Source organism: Narcine bancroftii, chromosome 13 (genome assembly GCF_036971445.1).
Source record: "Narcine bancroftii isolate sNarBan1 chromosome 13, sNarBan1.hap1, whole genome shotgun sequence".
NCBI lineage: Eukaryota > Metazoa > Chordata > Chondrichthyes > Torpediniformes > Narcinidae > Narcine > Narcine bancroftii.
Genome location: NC_091481.1, coordinates 24,421,996 through 24,449,907, shown reverse-complemented (window position 1 = coordinate 24,449,907; position 27,912 = coordinate 24,421,996). Strand labels below are relative to the sequence as shown.

Genomic DNA, 27,912 nt, shown 5'->3' with positions numbered 1-27,912 from the left:
CAGCGATTGGGACTGTACCTGGGTTAAAATCCCGCGTTGTCTGTAAGGAGCTCCGGTTTCCTCCCACTGTTCAAAACGTACCAGGTTGTAGGGGTGTAAATTGGGTGGCATGGACTCGAAGGGCCAAATTAAAAATTAAAATTAAAAAAGAGATGTTCTGTCCATCCAGAGGCACTGATGTTACCTTCATTGCTTAACAACTGCTTAAAAAATCCTAACATCAGTTGCTACTTTTATGACCATACCAAAGCCATTGATTCTGTCAAAGAAGACGGGCTATGTCACAATCTGCAAAATTTGTATGTCCACAAAAATCCATCCCCATTTCATGACTGTAATTGTGGACTTTCGGAGGGAGTTAGGAGTACACAGCTAAGACCCCATCATGGGCTCAGTTGTGGAGAGGATCAAAAACCTGGGTGTCAACATCTCCGAGGATCTGTCCTGGAGCCTCCATGTCGATGTCATCACGAAGAAGGCTCACCAGCAGCTATACTTTGTGAGGTGTTTGAAGAGATTCGGTATGTCACTGGAAATTTCTACAGGTGTAGCATGGAGAGCATTCTGGTTGGGTGCATCACTGCCTGGAATGGAGGTGCCAACTCTCAGGACAAGAACGAACTCCTGAGGTTTGTTAATTTGACCTGCAGTATCACAGGCGCTAGACCTCACTCCATCGAGGATATCTACATGAGGGTTAGGGTCTTAAAAAAAGCAGTCCCTATCCTCAAAAAACCCCACCATGCAGGCCATATTCTCTTCATTCTGCTATCATCAGGAATGAGGTACAGGAGCCTAAAGACGAGTACTCAATGGCACAAGGACAGCTTCTTCCCCACTGCCATCAGATTCCTGAATAATAAATGAAATGAAGACATTGCCTTATTTTTCATCCACTACTATTTTTATATTTTTATATATATATGTCAGTATTGTAAAATGGTTCATAATATGAATGTTTGCACTGTGACGCGGCCTCAAAACACCGAATTTCATGACTTGTTCATGACGATAAATTCTGATTCTGTTTACTCCACGATAATATAGATGCCATGATAACGACTGCATGCTAATTACTCTATGCTGGAGGGACTCAACAGATCAAGCAACATCAGTGGAAGAAAAGAAACAGATGACAAAGCCCTTTATTGATACTGCAGAAATATAATATAAGCCAGCCTAAAGAGGAGAGGGTGGGAGGGGTGTGGCAGGGTCCCCATGTGGGATCAGTAAACCAAGTGGAGGTGAAACAGGACACACAGAAACAATATGTTGTCAGATGCCAGACAAAGGGAGGGGGGAATCAAGAAAATCAAAGGGGTCAGTGGAGAAAGATGACTCATACAGGGTGGAGTAGGTGATTAGAAGAAAAAGGCTGCTAGTGGAAGAAAAGGTGAGAATGGTGGAACTGAAGTGGGTGGGGAGTGGAGTGGAGGAAGATGGTGCAGGGGGAGTGTGGAAGAATTCAGTGGGGAGATAGGGGTGGAGGGGGTCAGTGGGGAGATAAGAGGTGGAGGGGATGGAACCAAAAGGAGGGAGAATGAGAATAGGTGAGGAGAGGGACAAAAAGTGGGGGTGGTGGGGGAGAGCCAAAGGGGTACAGAAGAAGAGAGACAGGACTCTTACCTTAAATTAGAACATTCAAAGTCTGTACCATTGGGCTGTAAACTATCCAGGTAGAATTTGATTATCTTTCTATTTTATTTCTATCCGAAGGGGATGCTCTGAAATTCACTTGGACCATTTCTGATTTATTTTTTTTCCTCTTTCTAGATTTATCAGAACCATCTCAGGCTATGTACTGACATTCATTACAAACTCACTCATTCCTACAGTAACCTAAACTATACCATAGTCTTCCAACCTAGACTATAGTCTTCTCTAAGGATGCCATCCTTTTATTCTAGTTTCTCCATCTTCACTGCATCTGCTCTCAAGATGAAACCTTCTATTCCATGACCTGTGGGTCCACCTCTATGTGATCAAAAGAGTCATCTTCCATATTTCCTCCATCTATTGGTATTCCACTCTTACCTCCTGCCCTCCACAGGACAGGGACAGGACTCCTCTTGACCTAATCTTTCACCCACTATCCTCCACATTCAGCACATAATTCTCTGTCATTTACACCAGCTAAAAACAGACCCCACCAAAAGTGACCCTGGATCATGGTTTGCACACAATGGTACAGACAAGGTCATGTGAACAACGAATGCAGTTAAGAGCACAACATTCCCCGCTACATTTCATTGAGTTGATAGATTTGAGAACAGTATCAACTATCTTCCAAAATCAGTATTTTTAACATTCATAATGAGCATTGGCAGGTTGCCTTAAACAGGGCAGACAAATCAAGATTGTGGTATTTATGTTGAATATAATGTTAGCGATGGATGCGGCTGAAGAAATCAAATGCACCAAGATATTGAACAAGCCAAATTGACATCAATTAATCCAAAATTAAAATAAAACATACCGGTAAAATTTGAAGACAATTTGATGTTTATGGAAAGGTAACATTTTAATTGAGACCTTGGACAAAGTTTTGTGGCACGGTTAGTGTAGCAGTTAGTGCGATGCTATTACAGTGACTGCGACCTGAGTTCAAATCCAGCGTTGACTGTAAGAAGCTTGATTGTTCTCCCTGTGACCTGTGTGGGCATTTCCCCTTGTGCTCCAGTTTCCTCCCACCCACCAAAATGTACAGGGTTGTAGGTTAATTGGGTGGCAAGGGTTTCACTGGCTGGAATTAGCTTCTATCAAGTTGTAAATAAAATTTAAAAATGAACAAAAAAAACTGTACCAAATTATTCAATATTACAAAACACTAATACACTAAATGGGGAAGCATTCCATGGTGTGCTGAACAAAAATGCTACTACCAATACAGAACTGAAGTGGAACAGGCAAATCCTTGCACACAGAAGGGATAAAGAGAATTACATCGAATACAGCATGATCCTTCCTTACACGTGCAAGCCAGGTTATGATGGAACCATCGAGGTCTGACTACATTATGAAATGGTGGCCAGGGGATGAAAATATTGGGCTTTTCCAGAATGATGGCCAAGGGGAAGCCCAAGCAGAGTTGTGCTTTGTTTACGTGTGAGATCACAAGTAGGAATTTATCATTCAGGGGACAAATGGATAAAAATATTTGAAAGGAGAGGCAGGTTATGCAGAGAACTGAAGCAATGGGGTTAATTCTGATTTGTTCTCATACAATGTGAGCTCAGAGAATAGATCCACAGGACCTCAACTTGGACTCTGTGATTCCAGATCTATGAATTTTTTTCAATATTTTGTAGTGGATGCATTTCTGCCTTTGATTTAAATTTTGAAACAATAATATTGATGAGGTGCTAAGCTCAGAGAGCTTTGTTTGCGTGAGGTACAATAGACATACTGTGGTGACTGACATCCATTGCTGGATATGTCAAAAGTGTTTCAGAGAGCTCTATGTAATTATTAACTTTCACTCCATTACAGATACATAGTTTTGTGGTCCATGTACGTAATGAGGGGCCAGTTCTCTTGGGCAATTGCTGCTGAAAGTAATCTCATGCCCAGATTTGACACTCAAAGTTGAAGGCCACATCTAGATGGGGGTGCTTGTGTCATTGGTGCACCATGAAAGTGGAGGCCACATCTAGATGGGGGTGCTTGTGTCAGTGGTGCACCATGAAGGTGAAGGCCACATCTAGATGGGGGTGCTTGTGTCATTGGTGCACCATGAAGGTGGAGGCCACATCTAGATGGGGGTGCTTGTGTCAGTGGTGCACCATGAAGGTGAAGGCCACATCTAGATGGGGGTGCTTGTGTCAGTGGTGCACCATGAAGGTGAAGGCCACATCTAGATGGGGGTGCTTGTGTCAGTGGTGCACCATGAAGGTGGAGGCCACATCTAGATGGGGGTGCTTGTGTCAGTGGTGCACCATGAAAGTGGAGGCCACATCTAGATGGGGGTGCTTGTGTCAGTGGTGCACCATGAAGGTGAAGGCCACATCTAGATGGGGGTGCTTGTGTCATTGGTGCACCATGAAGGTGGAGGCCACATCTAGATGGGGGTGCTTGTGTCAGTGGTGCACCATGAAGGTGAAGGCCACATCTAGATGGGGGTGCTTGTGTCAGTGGTGCACCATGAAGGTGAAGGCCACATCTAGATGGGGGTGCTTGTGTCAGTGGTGCACCATGAAGGTGAAGGCCACATCTAGATGGGGGTGCTTGTGTCATTGGTGCACCATGAAAGTGGAGGCCACATCTAGATGGGGGTGCTTGTGTCATTGGTGCACCATGAAGGTGAAGGCCACATCTAGATGGGGGTGCTTGTGTCAGTGGTGCACCATGAAGGTGAAGGCCACATCTAGATGGGGGTGCTTGTGTCAGTGGTGCACCATGAAGGTGGAGGTCACATTTAGATGGGGGTGCTTGTGTCAGAGGGGCACCATAAAGGTGGAGGTCACATTTAGATGGGGGTGCTTGTGTCAGCGGGGCACCATGAAGGTGGAGGTCACATTTAGATGGTGGTGCTTGTGTCAGCGGGGGACCATAAAGGTGGAGGTCACATTTAGATGGGGGTGCTTGTGTCAGTGGGGCACCATGAAGGTGGAGGTCACATTTAGATGGGTGTGCTTGTGTCAGCGGGGCACCATGAAGGTGGAGGTCACATCTTGCTGGGTGTCTGGTCTCCAGTGGTGCAGCAAGAATGAGCCTCCACCAGGTGCCCTGAGCAAGTCAGGTCAGTCTGGCAAGCTGGCTAAGACACAGCTCCAACTCTCCTGCGTCAACATATGAATGTTGAATTGAATTGTTTGTGGGCCACATGTACTGAGATTCACTAAAAAGCTTCATCTCTATGCCAACCAGGCAAATCAATTCATCCAGCAGATAGTGCAATAGTAAGAATTAGAATTTATAGTCATGAACATGTCACAAAATTCATTGATTCGTGGCAGCATTGCAGGTGCAAATATTGCTATACATTAATTTTTTTATAAAATAGATTATAGCAAAAGAAGAGAAAGTGAGGTAGGTAGTGTCTGTGGTTTATTGTCTGTTCAGAAATCTGATGGCGGAGGGGAAGAAGCTGTTTTTGTACCTTTGGGTATTTGTCTTCGGGCTCCTGTGCCCCTCCTGATGGTAGGAGTGTAAAGAGGGCATGGCCTGTGTGATGTGGGTCTTTGAGGATAGAGGCTGCTTTCTTACAACACTATCTCTTGTAGATGTCCTCAATGGAGTGGAGACTGATGCCCACGAGGGAGACTGATACCCCCCTCATTATTTTAAATGCTTCTATCAAATCTCCCCTCATTCTTCTATGCTCCAAGGAATAAAGACCTCACCTGTTTAACCTTTCCCTTTAACTCAGTTCTTCAAGTTCAGGTAACATCTTAGTAAATCTTCTCTGCACTCTTTCTATCTTATTGATATCTTCCATGGAGTTAGGCGTCCAAAACTGCACACAATACTCCAAACTTGGCCTTACCAATATCTTACACAACTTTAGCATAATATCCCAAATCAAAATATTTTGATTTATGAAGGCCACTACACCAAAAGCTCTCTTTACAACCCTATCCATCTGTGATGCCTCTTTTAGGGAATTATGTATCTGTATTCCCAGATCCCTCTGTTCTACTGCACTCCTCAGTGCTCTACCATTTACTGTGTATGTCCTTTCTTGGTTTGTCCTTCCAAAATGCAACATCTCAAAGGTGTCTGCATTAAACTCCATCTGCCATTTTCCAGCTGATCCAGATCCCTCTGCAAACTTTGAAAACCTTTTTTGTTGTCCGCAACACTTTCAATCTTAGTGTAATTGGCAAACTTGCTGATCCAATTTACCACTATCATCCAGATCATTGATATAGATGACAAATAACAATGGTCCCAGCACTGATCCCTCACACACAAAACTAGTCACAGGCCTCCAGTCTGAGAAGCAATCATCCACCACTACTCTCTGCCTTCCCCCGTCCAGCCACTGTTGAATCTAGTTCACTACTCCATCACGAATACCTAGCATCTGAACCTTCCTGACCAACTTCCAAAGCAGAACCTTGTCAAAGGCCTTACTAAAGTCCATATAGACAATATCCACAGCCTTTCCTTCATCAACTTTCTTGGAAACCTCCTTGAAAAACTTATCAGATTGGTTAAACATGAACTAGCAAGCACAAAGTTATGTTGACTATCCCTAATCAGTCCAGGGCTCTGGAGTCTTTTCCTGTCCTGTGCATCGACACCTCCATACCAGACAGTGTAGTAACCAGTCAAAATGCTCTCCACAATACACTTGAAGAAATTTGCAAGAGTCCTTGGTAACATGCCAAATCTTCTCAAAGTCCTCATGGAGTATAGTTGCTGGTGGTCATGGAAGCCGCAGGATAGATCTTCAGAGATATTGACTCTCAGGAATTTGAAATTCTTTACCATTTACACTGCTGAATGAGGACTGATATGTGTTCTCTGGATTTCCCCCTCCTGAAGTCCACAATAAATTCCTTAGTTTTACTAACGTTGTGACGCCACTCAACGAGCTGATTGATCTCACTCCCATACGCTTTTTCATTGCCGACTGTGATTTTGCTAAAGACCCGTAGTGTCATCAGCAAATTTGTAGACAGCATTTGAACCGTGTCCAGCCAAACAGTCATAAGTGCAGAGTATGTAGAGCAGTGGGCTAAGCACCCATCTTTGAGGTGCACCTGTGTGGATTGTCAATGAAGAGGAGACGTTATTTCTGATTCATACTGACAATAGTAACAAATAAGTAACAATGTAGAGAGAAGTTGCACGTCCAATAGTGCAGGGTATAGAGAACAGTATAGTTACACACTTTGGAAGGGCATCATGTTTTGGCAGTGAGAGATTCATTTTAGGGCCTGATAATAGCAGGAATGAAACTGTCCTTGAATCTGGAGGTTCACATTTTCAAGCACATGCCTGACAGAAGGGAGCATAGAAGGAGAATATTACTGGGGTGGGATGGGTCCTTTATTAAGTTAGGAACTTATCTCAGACAGCAGAGACAATGGAGGGAGGTTAGTTTACAGCTCTCTGCAGCTTCTTGCATTCTTGGGCAGAGCAGCAGTAATGCATCTATTTTCTATGGTGCATCTATGAAGGTTATTAAAAGACCTCAGAGACATGCTGAATTTCCCTAAGATTCTGAAAGGGTAGAGTCTTTAGAGTGTTTTCATGGCTGAATCATCTACATGGTAAAACCAGGTCAAACTGTTGATGATATTTCCTCTTTAGATCTTGATGTTTTTTACCATTTCCACATCAGCACTATTGATGTGTACTGGGGCATGTGCTTCTCTCTATTTTCTAAAGTCAATGGCCAGCTCCTTTGTTTTAATGACTTCATTAGAGAAGTTGTTGCCTTGAATCTATGCCACTCAACTCTCTACCTATTCTATTTCCCTTTGTTGTTTGAGATCTAATATTTTGGGAAATCTAACCCAGTGAATGGAGGGTTCTGAGGAGTGCTGTAGACTAGAGGGATCTAGCAGTACAGGTACATTTTACCTTGAAATTGGCATTACAGGTAGATAGGATCGTCATAAAGGCTTTCAGCACATTGGCATTCATCAGAGTATTGAGTAGAGAAGTTGGGAGGTCATGTTGCAGTTGTTTAAGATACTGTTGAAGCCACTTTTGGAATATTGTATTCAGTTTTCACCACTGTACTAAAGGAAAGGAAAGATGTTGTCAAGCTATAGAGGGTACAGACAAGATTTATGGGGATCTCGCCAGGACTTGCAGGACTGAGCTATAGGGAGCTGAGCAGGTTAGAACTTTATTCCTTGGAGGCTGAAGGGCCCATTTCTATGTTGTATGACTCTGTGTCTCATGATGGTGAAGTCATCTGCAAACGTGTAAATGGAGTTGGAACTGTGTTTGGCCACACAGTCATGAGTGTATAGGGAGTATAGTAAGGGGCTCAGTATACAGACTTGTGAGGCACCAGAATTAAGAATGATCATGGAGGAGGTTTTGTTACCAATCCTCGCAGCTTATGGTCTTCAGGTCAAGAAGTCAAAGATCCAAATGGAGAGGTGAGTACTGATATTTATCTTTGAGATTGGGGATGAGTTTACTTAAGACCATGGTGTTGAAAGCAGAGCTATTTTCAATAAATAGGTGTTGGATATGATTGTTCTTGTTGTCAAAGAGTTACAGTTGAAAATTTATCAATAAATATTAATTAGGAGCAGGATTGGGTTACTCAGAAACATTCCACCATTCCTAATACTGAGACTGATGTATTTATAATTTCAGCTCCACATTCTTGCCTTCCTGTGTAATCATTCACCCCAATATTTATCAAGTATCTATCCACCAACCTTAAAAAGTATTCAGCCTCTACTTCCAACACACTTTGAATATGATATTTCTCTGAGAGAAAATAATTCACCTCATCTCGACCTTAAATGAGCAAGCTTTCATTTGGGTTTATTTTATGGATTTTCAGTAACCTATTTTTATGATTTCCTGTCAAATTTTAAGTTTACTTCAAACGTACAAAATCAGGAAGTGCAACATGTCATTAAAAATTCATTTTCTGCATTCGCACTTGAACTTCTTCCCTGCTGATCTTGGTGCAGTCAGTGTCGAACATGGTGAAAGGTTTCACCAGGACATTGTGAGCATGGAAGAGCAGTATCAAGGCAACTGGAATCAATCAATGCTGGCCAACTATTGTTGGACACTGAATTGAGAGGCATCAGATGCTGAGTACAAACAAAAATCAGCAGTAAAACATTTTAGGGCAGTTGAACTAACCCATCATTATGTGATTAAACATGTTAAATTGAATAAAAGTTGATTTAGTATTTTTTCCAACTTCCTATGTGGTAAAGCAAATCTGAAATGATCTTTGTGTTCAATTTGAAGTTGTTTATCTTAATCCCAAGTTTTTTTTTCAGGAAGCAAACGTTTTGATAAAAAAAATGCTCGAGATTCTCCCAAAGGATGAAACATCTTTTCCATAGTCACTCTCGAAGAACCCCTCAGGACCTTAAATATTTCAGTTACATCCCTTTTCACTCTTGTCAACTTTAGCAGAAACAAACATGACCTGTCCAATATTTTTTCATAAGACAACTTATTCATTCCAGTATTGGTCTCATAAACTTTCTCTGAATCATTCCCAATGCTTCAACATCCTTCCCTAAACAAGGGGACCAAAGTTCTCTACTGTACTACATAACTGAAGCATAACTTACCTCTTCTTGTATTCACTCCCCTCACTATAAACAAGAACATTCTTTTGCATTTTTAAAGTTACTGCTGTACCTACATACCACTTTTGTAATTCATGGACTTGTAAACTACAAAGTTGCAAAGAATCAGCTAAAAGCACTTCAAAGCACTTTTAAATTATGGAAAAGCATTGAAGAAAACCAAAATATTATTTTTAAAATGGCATTTCCTTTCCTGTCTTTCCCACTGTTGTATAATCGCCACTGAAAACAATAGATTAAAGATTATGCATCAGGTCTAACCAAAATGTGTTCCAAGAGTCAGTTCTCAAGTACAAATGCTAGAGAGACTCAGCAAGTTTCTCCACTGCTGGATTCCATGGAAAATGGAGGTTCAGACTTATGCATTTGACTTTAAATGAACAAACATCCTTGACTTGCAGCCTATTAAATGAATATAGGATTTCCATTCTGAACTGATGGCATTAACCAATAAAATACAAGAGAATACACACAATCTATATATAATAGTAACTGTAAATGCTTTACCATAACCTAAACTGGCCAGAAAGTAAGGTCCACAAGATTTTTTTTTAAATTTCTGAAATGAACTGAACTCATCAAGTTCATGTTCCAAAATTGGTTTTGAAATATTTGTACATTTCCCAGATTTTCAGCCCGAGATTCTTTGGAATCATAGTTAAATAGTAAATCCATATTTCAATGCTACTCCTTCCTGATTATATTTGAAACAATTCAGTTAAATAGGTCTTCCAGAAATTGTAAACAAAGCTGTTACTATGAAAAATTCTGGAAGTTTATGATTTCTGTTCTTGTTGGAAAGTTTTGGATTCATGAAGTGGTTGGAACTGAGGCTTTACTGGAAATTTTCAAGCTTGAACCAACATTTTCATTGGTTTCCAACCCTCCCCATGTTTAATGCCATAGTATTGATGGCAGTTTTGTTTTTTGTTGTTGAAATTAGGGTCGAGGCTTATAACTAGCCTGATCGCTGATACATATCTGTTCACACTCTCCACCAGGAGATCTGATCAACTTTATGACCAAGGCTGACTAACATGACATTTGTATGTTTTGTTGACTGGACAAGTGTCATACTGGAGTTCACTGACTCCGGGCCATCCACAATCAGACCACCTAGTAGCCTGCAGTACAAAATGTCCTGTATATATGTGTGGTGGATGTGACTGGCAAATGGGTAGAGAGGGGAAGAATGAGTTTGCAACAGAAAGATGTTTTCAAATTGGTAGCTTTTCACACAAGACACACTGCATTGAAGCCACAATTTGCAACGGATGAAAAAGTTCCATTTAAATTATTGAGGTCAACTTGAAGATCAATTTGAAATATTTTTTTCCTTGAGTTTTCATCAACAAAGATTGGAAATAAAAGGCAAACTGTACACTGTTGTCACAGACTTGACAGATGACATGCAAAAGAGTTAATGGCACTCAATAGGTAAATACTTCACTTTCCAATGCATTTCTTAGTCAGAAAAAAATCTATTTGTAATTACTGAAGATGATTCATTATTTATAATCTATTGTAATGTCAAGTATGTAAAATATCTTTTTGAAATAAACATATCTGGCATGAAAAAATATTGAGAAAGAGAAGTGTGGTTTTGAATGAATCTGTTGGTTTAAAATCAAATATTTTTTGTTGTTTGCATTCAAAAAAACTAAAAGTTTCCAATAATGAGAGGAAGATGAGACCATGAAACAGCTTTCTTGATGAAAGAAGGGACGCATAGTGGGATGTGAAATGGCCTTTTCACTTTGTAGTCTGTTAGCCAACTAATTTCATACTTCCTTGTGCAAGGGGGGGGGGGGGTGGGTGGAGGGTCAAATTTTAATACACAATAGAAATAAGCATAACACAGAAATTAAAGCAGATTTCAAATTTCGAACCAACAGTAGCAGAGAAATAATGAAGATATGACGATGTTGATCATCCAATGGAAAGTTGCTACGAAATATAGAAGTGATAGAGGTCACGAGAAATTGAAAGACAAATATTGTTGCTCAATAATTTTACACTAATCTTTTCATTTGCTCAGTGTATTAAGATATAATAATCTAAATTAACAATGCAAATCAACCTTCTACAATTGTGCAGTCAATGTGAGGCTTCTTGAAAGACAACAAAAATCTGGATTTTTTCACTGGCCATTTCAGTGAAGCAACAGGAAAATAATCTATTCATATAATCACAACAAGCCATATAAATAGCATGAACTTTAGTCAATGCACAATAAAGTATTTATTCATCTAGTTTATGTTTATTGCTGTCACTTTAAATTCTAATCTTAACTTGATCTATTCAAAGGAGTTAAACATTGCATTTGGTACTAGCTACTTCACACATCTAAACTGAATGAATAAACAATTTTCATTGTCTTTGGTTAAACTATGTTAACATTGTCTCTATATTTTCCTGGTTTACAAATGCAGTTTGAATTAGATATGCCTTTCTCTTTTTTTGATGATGGATTACAATAACTCCAGATTTTTCCTTCTCAGCTCAAGGTCCTTTAAGTCTATTATTCAGCATAAATGAGAGGAATCATTCTTAATGCTTTCTTCTAAATTCTTACCAGCATGTCAAGATCCTCATGTAGCACACTATTCCAAATGTGACCTCAGCTATGAGGATTAAAATAACCTGAATAATTTCTGGCAATGCTGAGCATCACATTTAAAATTCATATTTCCTAGATTTTCTGTAAGAAGTGCTTTCCTAGAATGCATTTCATGTTTTAATTTATCATCTTTTCATCGTGCATCATTTACTCAATAAATTTATGTAACTTTTAGACTGTTAATGTTCTCTACTCAGATAATTCCAAATCATGTTCCATGCATTCTGTAATCCAATAATACTGGTAATGAATGAGAAAGGCTCATTTCCAGACCTTTAATTGATGGCATAAATTTCTGTGGAACCACACCAGAACCTTTTAATCCATGATCTTGTCTTCTTTGGCTTGGCTTCGCGGACGAAGATTTATGGAGGGGGTAAAAGTCCACGTCTGCTGCAGGCTCGTTTGTGGCTGACAAGTCCGATGCGGGACAGGCAGACACGGTTGCAGCGGCTGCAGGGGAAAATTGGTTGTTGGGTTTTTCCTCCTTTGCCTTTTGTCAGTGAGGTGGGCTCTGTGGTCTTCTTCAAAGGAGGTTGCTGCCCGCCAAACTGTGAGGCGCCAAGATGCACGGTTTGAGGCGATATCAGCCCACTGGCGGTGGTCAATGTGGCAGGCACCAAGAGATTTCTTTAGGCAGTCCTTGTACCTTTTCTTTGGTGCACCTCTGTCACGGTGGCCAGTGGAGAGCTCGCCATATAACCCGATCTTGGGACCAGAATATTTACCCATTAAACTTTACCATCCACTTTTCATTGCAAAGTTGAATCCCAACATAGCAATTTTAATTTATTATTTGTTTTTAATTTTCTTTAATATACTCATATATAGAATTTTTATAAAATGTCTTCTGAAGTTCCCGTAATTTTATGTTCAAATAAAGAATATGCACATAAATTTAGCAACAACCTTGAAGAATAGCTAGTATTTCTGAAGTAATGCTGCCAAGTTCTTTGAATCAGTACATTCTTTATAAGGCCATTAATAGCATTCTATGAAATATTTTCATTAATTTCACTTGAAATCTATATGATTCTATAATTTTCCATTCAGTTATGTCACGTATGTTTCTTAAATGCCAGGATAATATTCACCACCATCCAGATTTAGTTCAAGTTGCTATATCCTGTATGTGAAAAACGATTATTTCAAATTTCAAATGGTTGCATATTTACACCCTTGATATTTTTCACCTTCTATAAAGTCCGATCCAATTGCAAAAAAAATTAAGAAATCCCCAAGCATCCTCAGTGAAAAGCACTGCAGATTAATAAACACCTCAGTAAGTGGCTTTTGCATTAATTCAACACAAACAGGTTGCTTATGTGCACAGGGATTAGACGCTTCTGTTTATCATGTGATCATCACTGGAAACCACACTTTGCCAATTACAAAGTCCCAAGAGCCTCAATCTTTTTGCTGCCAACTTCTTCAAAGAAAACAAAACCAGACCATTCATGAAGTTGCGGTACAGGTGATATTAAGTAGGTTACAGATGGTCATGTGAGGTGCAGACAAACTAACCACTGTAAATTGCTGGAGGACGAATAGCACAATCTGGGAGAACTTGAAGGTAATGTGGGGGAATAGGTGCAGGGAAAATGAGTGGGTAAACAGAATTTCTCCATGAATCACCATTGATTTAATGGGCTGAATGGCCTCCTTCTGGATAAGGAAATATGAAATATAAAGGTAACAAGGATGCTGAAGATTTGGCATTGTAATTTTTAAGTAGGGTTTTGTATTATCTCTGTTGAGATAGTGTGTAAACCCAAACACCCTCTCTCTCAATATTTTTCTATCTTTGTGTATTAAACAGTGAGAATCAATGGGCTAGAATCATGTTGGCAAGACGTTATATTTATGACATAATTTAACATGCAACTTTTAAGAATTCTGAAAATTATATGGAGATCATCTATGCGAGTGTTCTCAGCCATATCAACATGTAAAAGTAAGGAATCTCATGGGAAAAATAGACAGGTGCTTAATTGCAAGTGAACATCTTCTAGCATTAAGTTTCAGAGCAATGCTGTACCATTTTTCAGAATTTAGATAGCTTGCCACCCTATATTCTTCAAGAAGAAGACAAAGAGTCCTAGAGAGAAAAAAAACAACTGAAAAGTATTAGATGGCACGGTGCATCTCATTTTAAGAGTTTGGAGTAATGCAGTATGTGGCAAATTAGTCTGCCTACTTACTACTGCAATTTATCAGTGGTAGGATCCATTTATCTTCTTCGTCTATAAACTGATGATGTACTTATTGTTAATCCTGCCAGCAAAACTGCTGATTGAGTACCATTAGGTAAACTACCATCCAGTAGCACTAACTTCTACTGTGATGAAATTCTTACAGAGGCTGGTCATGGGCATAATGAACACTTACCTAAGCAAAGGTCTGGACCCACTGAAATTCCTCTATCGTCACAATCGCTTCACAACAGATGCAACATCGCTGGCTCTCCACTCAGCTCTGTATCACTTTGAAAACAGCAATTCATACATACGACAAGAATAAACTCCAGAGGGTTGTTAACTCAGCCTGCGACTTCACAGGCACCAGACTTCACTCCATCGAGGACATCTACATGAGGCGGTGTCTTAAAAAAGTAGCCTCTATCCTCAGAGACCCCCACCACCCAGGCCATGCCCTCTTCACCTGGCTACCATTGAAAAGGTACAGGAGCCTAAAAACGAGCACTCCTGCCATCTGATTCCTGAATAATCAATGAACCAAAGACATGCTTTAACTTTTGTGCTGTATTATTTTTAATTTTTTATAGTAACGTGTAAGATAGTTCTAATATCGCAAAACAGTGAATTTCATGACTTGTTCATGACAATAAATTCTGATTCTGACTATGGCACGCTTATATGCTTCTATATTCCCAAGCCCTGAGCTAAATTAATTTCCCACACCATAAATTATGCTTGTGCAGAGGTTTTAGGCTGTCTTAAGTTCAAATGCCATGAATATATTACCCAATAGAGCACAACAATTATATTTTTAAGAAACTTTCCAAAAGAAATAAATGGATTTAATTAAATATTTTTCTAAAAGTTTGATAGAAATTGAAATAATATAATGGATAGAGAACTGTGTGCCTTTAATGGATAATGGTTTATGCAAAATACATTCAAATTAAGAAATTCATTTTATTTTACACAGACTTCAGAATCAATTTGGTAACAATAATTTGTCATATCAATCAATATTTTCTGCAATGTAACAATGGCCTACTCTGTTAATTTAATGCAATTAATCAACACCAAAAAAACGCTGAATGAAATGAAATGTTCTCATTTCATTTTATCATTCAGACAATTTTGTCAACAAATTGTTTCTGCGGTGTAGACTTCCAATTTTAGCGTCTATCATTCCTGTCTCTATTCTTAAATCTAATAAATACTGAGTTACTATGAATATAATCAATGCCCCCTAACTCATTGTTTACACTGTGGGGCAGTGCTCTGTAACAGTTGTGTGCAATCACCAATAAAGCAGCAAATTCTATCGCAATTGTCGCAGTTTCCAAATACTGTATATGCTGGTGTACAAGACGGTCCGAACTTTAAAAATGTAACCTCAAGACCAGCGTTAATCTTATACGCCAAGTAAAAAATCCGAACCTTAACACTGAATTTCAGCATCCCACTGTGTGATGTTTAAAATCTGAAACTTAACAGCAAAGTTTAATACTCGTGCCAAGTATTAAACGTGAACCTTAACTGTGAAGTCTCAGAGATCCCCACGGGGTCCATCTGCCCAGTCTGACTGCCGTTGACTTTGTACAGGCTTTAAATGGCCTGTTAAAGGAGCCGACAGTTGATTATTTTAAAATATGCTAATAAAACTTAAATCTTTACTGGGTAATGGGCAGCACACTTAGTGTAGTGGTTAGCGTCAGTGATCGGGACAGGAGTTCCAATCCTGTGCTGTCGGTAAAGAGTTTGTATGTTCTCCCCATGTCTGCATAGGTTTCCTCTGGTTTCCCCATACCCTTAAAATTGTACCGGAGGGTTGTTGGTCAATAGGTGTGATTAGGCGGCACATTAGGGTTAGGGCCGAAAAGAGCCTGTTACTACGCTGTATGTCTAAATCTCAAATTTAATTTGCTTTTAAAATATTGTGAATGAAAAATTAAATGTGCAAAACAACATCACACCACTGGTCAGTGATAAGTGCTAGACTTGGGGTAGTCTTATACAGCGAGTATAGCTCAAAACCTACATTTTAGATGGATATTCAGGGGGTTATCTTTAACACGAGTCATCTAATACGTCGGAATATATTGTAGATATTTGTTTTGGTCAGTACCACATGAAAGTTTTTGCAGATGAACAAAAATTTTCACCAGCAGGATAACTGAGAAATGTTTTAGAATGAAACATGGTTTTCTAAAAACATTTGGATTTTATAGGTTTAAGAGTGTTAATCTTGTGCAAGTTTAATTAATTCAACGATTTCTGACAGCTTTTCCTGAAGTTGTAACGTCCATCACCATGAAGGAATCAGATAGCAAGTGCACAGGTGTGCCACCACCTCCAGGGAACCCTCCAAGTCAATAAATCATCCTTGAGAAGGAGACGATTGGCCATTTTCTTTAACTGCTGCAAACCTTGCAAAGTGTTATTTAGGTAGGGGTTTCCAGCATTTAGATCCACCAATGATAAAGAAACTGTCATGTATTTTCAAGGTAATAAATGATGACCTTATCAGCAATGCCTAAATCATGGAAAATTAATTTAATAAATGGGAAAAAATATTTATTACATGCAATTTTCAAATCACCATGACCAACTTCGTGTATCCCAATTGTAAATAAGCTTCTCTTCAAATTGGTTATGATCAATAGAACGATTATCCAAGAGGACAAATCCATTGATTAGTCCTTATTGCTCTTGCTTCCGTGCATGCGTGCGCGTGTGAAATTTTATTCTTCCTTTCAACCCAATTTTCCTGCTTTCTTGCCATAACCTTTGATGGCCTTATTAATCAAAAACCTTCTTTAAATAAACCCAAAAACCTGCCTCCACAATCATCTGTGGAAATTAATTCCAGATTCACAACCCACTGAATGAAAAAAACCTCCTCATCTCTGTCCTAAAGGGATGTCCTTCAATTCTGAGACTGTGCCCTCTGGTCTTAGACTCTCACTACAGGAAACATCTTGTCAACGAGCACTTTATCCAGCCTTCAATAAGTGGTACGTTTCAGTGAGATCCCTACTCATCCTTCTAAACTCGAACAAGTACAGGCCCAGAGCCATCAAACTCCCCACCTTCATCCCCGGGATCATTCTCATAAACCTCCTCTGTACCCCTTCCAATGCCAGCACATCTTCCTTAGATTATGGGACCCAAAACTGCTCAGAATATTCCAAATGTAGTCTGACTAATACCTTGAAAAGCCTCAGTATTACCTCTTTGCTTTTAAATTCTAGTCCTCTCAAAATTAATGCTAACACAGCATTACCTTCCTTATTACCATTTCAACCTTCAAGTTAACCTTTAGGGAATCTTGCACAAGGACACCCAAGTCCCTTTGGACCTCTGCTTTCTGATTTTCTCCCCATTTAGAAAAATGTCTATGCCTTCATTCCTTTCTCTAAACTGCATGATGATACACTTCCCTTCACTGTATTCCATCTGGCATTTTGCTGCCCATTCTCCAAACATGTCCAAGTCTCTCTCAGCACCTATCTTTTAGAGACTTCAATAAGCTCAGTAGTTAGAGCACTGGCCTTGTAAACCAGGGGTTGTGAGTTCATTTCTCACTGGGGCCTCATTTCTATGAGAGGGTGCTGGACAAAGTGGCAACTCTCTGTCTTCCTTATGGAAGACCAAGTTAAAGAATTTCATGTATGTTACATTCTAAATGTAGTATTACATGACAATAATGGAACCTTTACCTTTGTTCTCATCCACAAATTTGGCAACAAAGCCATCAATCTGTCATATAAATCATTTATGTACAACATGAAAAGTAGTGGATCTAACAGCAACCCCTGCAGAACACCATTAATCACTAGAATGGACAAAAGAATTTTGAATAGCACTGAAGTCAGCCTCAGCAGCCTATAATTTCCTGCTTTTACTTCTCTCCTTCTTAAATAGTACACTGTCATTTGCAATTTTCCAGTCCTCTGGAACCCTTCCCAATGCTAGTGATTTGAAAAAAAATCACAACTAATGCATCACAATCTCTTCCGTTACCTCTTTTACAAACTTGGGGTGTAGTTCATATGGACCAGGCAATTTATCCATCTTCAATCCCTTCAACTTCCCAAGTGCCAACTCCATTTCAATGACTGCACTCACTTTTAGTCCTCTCTCAAATTTCTGGTATGTCGCTGATACCTTCCACAGAGAAGAATGATACAAAATACTTATTCAGTTTAGTCATTATTTCTTTATTCCCCATTACCACTTCTCCAGAGTCATTTTCTAGCAGTCAAACATCTACTCTTGTCTCTCTTTTACTCTTTATATATCAGAAAAAAAAATATTACTAGCTAGCTCACCATATTTAATCATTTTTTTCCTCCAATTGCTTTTATAGTTGCCTTCTGTGGGTTTTTAAAAGCTACCCACTAATTTTTGCAAGATTGATTTCATTTTTATGCTGTATTTGACTTCCCTTTTGAGTCACGGATGTTTAGATCTTCCCCTTAGAATGCTTCTTCTTCATTGGGTGAAACTATCCACCATCTTCTGAATTGCAGCTCTACCATCTTCCCTCGTAGGATCCTTTCCAATCAACTTTGGCCAACTCTTCTCTCATGCTTCCATAGCTACCTTTATCAATTGTTACACCAACACATCTGACCTTTGCTTCTCTCTCTCAAAGCGCAGAGTAAATTCCACCATTCAATGATCACTACCTCCTGAGGGTTCCTTTTGCTTAAGCTGGCTCATCATCTAGTTCATTGACAGCCCTCTTTTCCCCAGTGGGCTTAATCGCACACTGCTCTAAAAGGGCATCTCATAAATTATGTAAGGTATGGAATGTTTCAATCTTAAGAAATTTGGGAGCCAAAGAGGAAGGATACCAAAAAACAGTGAAAGTGAAGACAAGGAAAACATGAAAATCGTGATTAGATCACAAATATATTAAATTTCAAAAGCTTGAAGGTGGTAAGAAGTAATTGCCAATGAACATGAGTTTTAGGTTCTAAGATGGGATATGGGGAGTAAGAAGAGTATGTTGGATAATTTGTTTGTCACCTTTAATGAACAGAAAAAGAACATTTAAAGGAGTTCTGATGGTAAACACAGTCTTTTTCAACTGAGGTTGGGTGAGCCAAGGACTAGAAGACATGGGTTAAGGTTGAATAGTGGAATGTTTAAGGGTAACCTTCTCTCAGAAGGAGGTGAGAGAGTGGGAGAGCTGCCAGTGGGGCTGGTGGATGTGGGTTTGAATTTGACATTAAAGAGAAGATTGGATGTGTACATGGTCTAGGTGCAAGTCAATGGGACTAGGTGGAGTAAATAGTTTGGCATGGACTAGATGAACCTGTTTCAGTGATGTAATATTTTATGGCTCTATGAAGAGAGGATATGATGAAATGAAACGTAAAGAAGGTGGCTGGTTATGAGAGGGAATGTGTGTCATCCCCGTCATATGATAATCCTTTTTATCTCTATGGCTGCTGCAAAATATATTGGATGGCATGGAATCAAAATTCTTCAACATATTTCTGGTTTAAAATAGATGTTAAAAATCAAGAAACCAATTCCCCCATTGCCTCTTGATGTAACCTTCAGCATTGAAGTTGTACTGGGAGCATTTATTGATGTAAATAGATTTTGTATCACTACAATTCTGCACAATGAAATTATAAAAATGTGAATAAAGCAAAGCAGGAAAAAAGTGCAGTATTCTGACCTATTCAGATCAAAACATACAGTTTATGTTAAAAGCTAACCCCCTCCTCATAAACTTCCAATTATACCAACTTTGACCAATGCCCTGCTTTATTAATCCACTTTACTTTAATGAGACACCATTTCTTCTAAAGGTCTGATGGCATCATGTTTAAATGGCTGTCTGCTGAGGAAGGAGACCGCTTATTGTGTTATGGCCAAGGAAGCACAATAAAGCCTCTATTTCCTCGGAAGCCTTGGGACATGTTCCCAATGGACCACAGAAAGTATCCTGTCCATTTGTATCACAGCTGGGTGCTTGAAATGCTCTGAGAAGGACTGCATAAAACTACAAAGAATTGCACATGCAACTCAGTCCATCATGCCTGCCTCTCCCTCTCCATCAACTACATCTACACTTGCCTTATGAAAGCCACCTACATATTGACAGACCCATGCCACAATGGTCACACTCCCTTCTGCTCCCTCCCTCTGAGCAAAAGATATAGGAGTGTGAAATCACAACCACCAGATTCAAAAGTAGCTTATTTTATAATGTTATCAGAGTCTTGAAAAAATCTCTCATTAGGAAAAGATGATTTCTTGATCTCACAAACTTTACTTCATCTTTGCATGGCGATTTTCTGTGTAACACTATATGTGGGTCTTTTGTTTAATTTTAGTAATACTGTTGTATTTAAGAATAGTAAAAAAAAAATGTTGGAGAAACTTATTAGATACAACCAACCAACGCTTTGGCCTTGGGCCATTCTTCAAGTTATCAGTAAAATATAAGCAGGCAAAATGGTGGGGTAGGGAGGGGCTTGGGAGGAGCACAGTCCCACAGACAGGAGGTAATAGGTGGATAAGGGAGAGAAGGCACACCAGCAAACAGGGAGAGGGGGAATGGTTCTCTGAATGGGGAGGGAAGGGGCTGGATGAAAGAAGATAGAGGGATGGAAAAGCAAGAAGAAGAATGGGGAGTAGGCTAGCAGAAATCGGAGAAGTCGACATTAATGCCATCCGGCTGGAGTGAGCCGAGACAGAAAATTAGGTGTTGCCCCTTCAATTTATGGGAGGTTTTGGTTTGACAGTGCATGAGGCCAAGGACAGACTTGTCAGTGCAGGAGTAGGGCACAGAACTGAAATGGTTAGCCACTGGGAAATCCCCATCAATGATCCAAACAGAACAATGATCAACAAAGCGATCTCCAAACCTGCTTACAGTCTCTATGATGTAGAGATAGCCACAATGGGAGCACCGGATACAGTAGATGACTCCCACGGAAGTGTTGCTTTTCTTGGAAGGACTCTTCAGGACCCCAAAATGGTGGTGATGGAGGAGGTATGGGCACAAGTGTGGCACTACCTGCGGCCACAGGGGAGGGTGCCAAGGAGGTGATTTATGGGAAGGGAGGGTGGATGAGGGAGACACACAGGGAGTGGTCCCTATGGAAGGTGGAGAGAGAGGGAAAGATGTGTCTGATAGGTGGCGGAAATATGTTGGATGCAGAGTTAGGCAGAGTGACAGGTGAGGACAAGGGGAATCCTGTCTTTGTTGCTTCTGGAGGCAAAGGGCGCCAGAGCAGATGGGATTGTAAGTCTTAAGAAACTAAAAATATACTTATCTGCCATCTACCAATCCCCATAGGTGCTGGATGCCATTACCTGTTACAAAACCAAATCCAATAAAGTAGCAGACAGCAAAGCCTCTCTCCCAGAGGAACTCAACGCCTTCTATGCCCGATTTGATGACAATAACAGTGAATTACCACCCTTTGCACCCCCACATCCTCGGCGATTCCATCCTATCCATATCTGAGCATGATGTGCGTACTGCCTTCAGGAGAGTGAATCCGAGGAAAGCATTTAGCCTGTGCTGATCAACTTACCAAGGTATTCAGAGATATCTTCAAAATCTCACTCAAGCAGGGTATGGTACCCACCTGTTTCAAACAGGCATCAACCATACTGGTGCCCAAGAAGAGTGCAGTTGCCTGCCTTAACGACTATTAAACAGTAGCACTTACATCAACAGTGATGAAGTAGGAGGAGTCACGTGATGGAGTAGTGGCCGGTAGGAGAATACCAGCCCTCTCCAGAAAAGAAGAAAAAAAGTGAAGAAAAAGCAAAGCCCCAGACACACAAATCACAACAAATAAAAAATAAAGGTATGGAGAAAATGGCACCTAAGAAAGAAAAACCAAAAACCATGGGAAGAAAAGAAGAAGGAAAGATGCCGGAAGAGAAACGTGAAGGCCTTATCAGCACAAAAAATCAGGGACCCTCCGTGGTAAGAGGAGTCCACTCCCCGAGGTTAGTGGAGATCCCACAGGGTCGCGACCCACCAACAGCGGGACTTCAAAAACAGCCAAACAGAGGTGCGTGATGCGCACGACAAGGAGAACACTGTCAGGAGGGGGGACCAGCTGCGCAGTGAAACTCCACAGCTCGAACAGCTGAGAGATGCCCGACAGCAGGGCTCCCAGCTGGAAGATATGAAAGAATTTATAAAAGAATGGATCCCAAAAGTCCTGGGAATGCCAGAAATGCAGGAAGGAATGGAAATAGAAAGGGCACACAGAACATTAGCCCCGAAACCACAGTCACAACAAAAACCAAGATCCGTTTTAGTAAAATTTCTGAGATACACGACAAGAGAAAATATACTGGAGAAGGCAATGAATAAAACTAGAGAAGACAAAAAAACCACTGGAATACAAAGGTCAAAAAAAAATTTTCTACCCAGACATAAGATTGAGCTCCTAAAGAAGAGGAAGGAGTTTAACGCAGCCAAATTGATCCAATGGAAAAAAGGCTATAAATTTATGTTAAGATATCCAGCGATGCTTAAAATAGTTATCCTGGGGCAGCAAAACAGACTGTTCTCGGATCCGGAGAAAGCACGAGAATTTGCAGAATGCCTGCAAGACAGAAAGAGAGATGAAGAGATATAACAAGAACAAAGAATGATGACAAACTACATATAAAGAAGTAAAACTAAGTTTAAGATCGATCTAAAGGAGGGAAGAAAAAGGAAGTAAGGGAGAAGGGGGGAAAAGAGGAGGGATTAAAAAAATAACAAGAAAAAGAGAAGAGGGGAAGCTTTGTTGTCTCTTCTTTGGCTTGGCTTCGCGGACGAAGATTTATGGAGGGGTAAATGTCCACGTCAGCTGCAGGCTCGTTTGTGGCTGACAAGTCCGATGTGGGACAGGCAGACACGGTTGCAGCGGTTGCAGGGGAAAATTTGTTGGTTGGGGTTGGGTGTTGGGTTTTTCCTCCTTTGTCTTTTGTCAGTGAGGTGGGCTCTGCGGTCTTCTTCAAAGGAGGTTGCTGCCCGCCGAACTGTGAGGCGCCAAGATGCACGGTTTGAGGCGATATCAGCCCACTGGCGGTGGTCAATGTGGCAGGCACCAAGAGATTTCTTTAGGCAGCCCTTGTACCTCTTTGGTGCACCTCTGACACGATGGCCAGTGGAGAGCTTGCCATATAACACGATCTTGGGAAGGCGATGGTCCTCCATTCTGGAGACGTGACCTACCCAGCGCAGTTAGATCTTCAACAGCGTGGATTCGATGCTGTCGGCCTCTGCCATCTCGAGTACTTCGATGTTAGGGATGAAGGCGCTCCAATGAATGTTGAGGATGGAGCGGAGACAACGCTGGTGGAAGCGTTCTAGGAGCGTAGGTGATGCCGGTAGAGGACCCATGATTCGGAGACGAACAGGAGTGTGGGTATGACAACGACTCTGTATATGCTTATCTTTGTGAGGTTTTTCAGTTGGTTGTTTTTCCAGACTCTTTTGTGTAGTCTTCCAAAGGCGCTATTTGCTTTGGCGAGTCTATTGTCTATCTCGTTGTCGATCCTTGCATCTGATGAAATGGTGCAGCCGAGATAGGTAAACTGGTTGACCGTTTTGAGTTTTGTGTGCCTGATGGAGATGTGGGGGGGGCTGGTAGTCATGGTGGGGAGCTGGCTGATGGAGGACCTCTTCAGGCTGACTTCCAGGCCAAACATTTTGGCAGTTTCCACAAAACAGCTGAAGAGCTGGCTCTGAATGGGCAACTAAAGCAGCATTGTCTGCAAAGAGTAGTTTGCAGACGATGCCGCTTTAGTTGCCCATTCAGAAGCTTTGTTGTAATGTGAAGATAAAAGTCTTTTCTGGAGGGGGTTGGGTGGAAGAATAACAGTCACTGCGAAATCAGTTGACACTTGCGAATGGGTTCGCAGTCCAAATGGAGAGGGGAGTTGTGGTTGCCCGGCAAAGGACAAGGGGTGACTCAGAGAGGGGGGGGGGAGACATTTGGGGTTAAGGAGATTTTAGATGTGGGAATGGTTGAGATATTTTATGTTTTAGAAGTGTTGTCATACAGTGCGTTGAAAAAAAGAAAACTGAGAAATGAAAATGGGGAAAAGGGGAAAGGTGGTTGTGAGGAAGTGGAAATGAGATGTAAACAGAGAATTTGATGATGGCCATGTTGAATTATATGACTATAAATATTAATGGAATACATAACTAAATCAAAAGGAAGAGGCTATTAAATTTACTGAAAAAAGAAAAAAATAGATATAGCATTTGTGCAGGAAATGTATCTAACTGAAGTGGAACATAATAAATTAAGGAGAGACTGGGTAGGGCACATAACGGCCGCATCATATAACTCAAAAGCTAGAGGAGTAGCTATATTAATCAATAAAAATGTACCAATCAAAATAGAGGAGGAAATAATAGATCCAGCAGGGAGATATGCAATGTTAAAATGTCAGATATATTCAAAACTCTGGAATTTGGTCAATATATATTCACCTAATGAAGAGGATCAAAAGTTTATGCAAGATGTTTTTTTGAAGATTGTAGATACGCAGGGGAATATATTGATAGGAGGGGACTTTAACCTTAATTTGGATTCAAAGATGGATAAAACTGGACAAAAACCTAACAGAAAGAACAAAGTAGCCAAATTTATGGTTAAATCAATGCAGAAATGTAACTTTTGGATATATGGAGGAGACAACACCCAAAGGAGAAGGAATACTCATATTATTCGAGTAGACATAAAACATACTCAAAGATTGACCTTTTCCTGTTGTCAGCCCATATCCAAGGGAGAGTTATGAAAATGGAATATGAAGCTAGATTGTTATCTGATCACTTACCCCTGTTATTAGCAATAGAACTGGAGGACATCCCACCAAGAACATATAGATGGAGATTAAACTCCATGCTACTTAAAAGACAGGATTTTAGACAATTTATTGAGTGCTAAATTAAAATGTACTTTGAAATAAATACAGAATCAGTGAAAGACAAATTTATATTATGGGATGCAATGAAAGCCTTCATCAAAAGGCAGATAATAAGTTATGTAACTAAGATGTAAAACGACTACAATCGGGAAATAGAACAGCTGGAAAGGGAAATAGTAAGTACAGAAAAAGAACTAGCAACAAGGGAAGATACAACAAAAAGAAGAGAATTGGTGGACAAAAAGATAAAATACGAAACACTACAAATGTATAAGGTGGAGAAGAACATAATGAAAATAAAGCAGAAGTATTACGAGCTAGGAGAAAAAACACACAAAATACTAGCTTGGCAGCTTAAAACAGAACAAGCTAAAAGAATAGTATTGGCATCAAGGAAAAAGGACAAATAAATTACATATAACACAACAGAGATCAATGAAAACTTTAAGGAATTCTATGAGCAATTATACCGAACTGAGAACAAAGGGAAAGAAGACAAAATAGATGAGTTTCTAGCTAAAATTGAACTACTGAAATTGCAAGAAGAGGAGCAAAACAAATTGATAAAACCATTTGTAATAAAGGAAATACAAGATATATTAAAAAAGCTACCAAACAATAAAAAGCTTGGGGAGGACGGACTCCCAATAGAATTCTATAAAACATTTAAAGAGTTACTAATTCCTCCTCTCCTGGAAGTAATGAACCAGATAGAAGAAACACAAAACTTGCCAGATTCATGTAAAACAGCAATAATTACAGTAATACCAAAGACGGGGAAAGATCCATTAACACCAGCATCGTACAGACCAATATCTCTACTTAGCTCAGATTATAAGATAATAGCAAAACTATTAACAAACAGATTGGCCAACTGTGTACCAAAAATAGTAAAACTAGATCAAACTGGATTTATTAAGAAAAGATGAACAACGGACAATGTTTGTATGTTCATTAACTTAATCCATGCAGTACAAGAAAATAAGATGCCAACAGTGGCTGTTGCTTTCGACACAGAGAAAGCCTTTGACAGGGTAGAATGGAATTATTTATTCAAAGTATTACAGAGGTTCAACCTACTAGAGAAATATATTAATTGGATTAAAGATTATATAAGGGTCCAATGGCGAAGGTGACAGTAAATGGATATATATCGAACCAATTTAAATTAAGCAGGTCAACTAGACAGGGATGTCCACCATCTCCCTCACTGTTCACTTTTAGCAATAGAACCATTGGCAGAACTGATAAGAACAGAAAATAAAATGAAAGGGATAAAAATAAAAGAGAAGGAATATAAAATCAGTCTATTTGCAGATGACATCATTGTATACATAACAGAACCAGAATTATCAATAAAAGAATTACATAAGAAATTGAAGGAATATGGAGAAATATTGGGCTACAAGATCAACGCAAATAAAAGAGAAGCAATGCCAATAAATAATGCGGATTTCACAAAGTTTAAAAAAGAATCACCATTTAAATGGCAAACACAAGCAATCCGATACCTAGGTATTAGACTAGATAATAATTTAGGCCATCTATACAAATTAAAATATCAGCCATTAATGAAGAAATTCCAAGATGACTTAGAACATTGGAAAGATTTGTCACTAACACCCTAGGAAGGGTAAATTGCATTAAAATGAATATCTTCCCAAGGATACAATACCTATTTCAATCGTTACCAATTCCCTTAACAGAGAAATTCTTCAATGAGCTAAAGAAAATAATTAGAAAATTCTTATGGAAAGAGGGGAAACCAAGGATAGTGCTAGATAAATTAACAGAATGGTACAAATAAGGTGGTTTGCAGCTACCAAACTTTAAGAATTATTTTAGAGCAGCACAATTAAGATATCTATCATATTTTTATCAAACAAAGGAAAAACCAGATTGGACCAGGATAGAGCTAGATAAAATAGGGGAGAAAGTACCTGAACATATACTATATAAGTGGGATGAAAAACTGGTGCAATATAGAAGCTCACCAGTACTGCACCATCTGCTCAACATTTGGAAGAAGATTCACGTAGATTCACAAAGATTCATGTACCAACTACCAAAATTATTATTGACGCAAAATCAACTAATCCCTTTCACAATAGATAACATTTCCTTTAGAGAATGGGAGAAAAAAGGGATTGAAAGAATAGAAAATTGTTTTTTGGAAAATAATTTATTATCTTTTGAACAAATGAAGTACAAATATGGAATAACTTATGGTACAATGTTTCCATACCACTAACTGAAAACCTACTTAAACGACAAATTGGGGAGCAGATTGAGATTACCAGAAGGAAGCAGCTTTGAATATGTGATTACAGACACAATGATAATTAAAAGATTTATAATAAACATGTACATCAAGCTGCAAGAGAAAGAAAATGATGAAATAAGCTATAAACCCAAACAAAAATGGGAACAGGATCTAAACATAAAGATAAAAAATGAAATATAGGAAAAGCTATGCTCCGGAACTATGAGAAATAATAAACATGAGGTTATGCATGATGCAATATAATTGGTTACACAGGCTATATATCACGCCCCAAAAGTTAAATAAATGGGACCCAACAGTATCAGACAGATGTTTTTGCTGTAAGAAGGAAACGGGAACAACAGTACATGCAATTTGGGCAAGTTAGAAAGTGAAAAAGTTTTGAGAAGATCTAAATCAGGTGTTAAATAAAATCACAAAAAGCAACATACCAAAAAATCCAGAGATCTTTCTTCTAAGTAATATAAGAAGTAAAGAACTTGGCCTCAAACTGGATGAAGCACAAAAAAGATTTATTATAATAGCCTTAGCTGTAGCAAAAAAATGTATATTGTCAACTTGGAAATCGGAAGAGAGTCTGAGAGTACAGCAATGGTACATGGAAATGAATAAATGTATTCCATTGGAAAAAAATAACATATA

General features: G+C 39.5%; 1 protein-coding gene across 20 annotated transcripts in view; it reads right to left on the bottom strand.

Moving 5' to 3' along the window:
* Nucleotides 1–27,912, bottom strand: part of anks1b (ankyrin repeat and sterile alpha motif domain containing 1B) — an 823,124-nt gene that overhangs the window by 245,737 nt on the left and 549,475 nt on the right. For 16 of the 20 annotated variants that reach the window (XM_069908369.1, XM_069908365.1, XM_069908363.1 and 13 more), the window contains one exon: nt 18,090–18,233. The exons of 3 other annotated variants lie outside the window; for them this stretch is intronic. In XM_069908369.1, coding sequence (XP_069764470.1) covers nt 18,090–18,233 — 144 coding nt within the window. Of the gene's footprint in view, nt 1–18,089; nt 18,234–18,397; nt 18,416–27,912 lie in introns of those variants that run through there. One more of the 20 variants, XM_069908383.1, reaches the window with a different exon arrangement.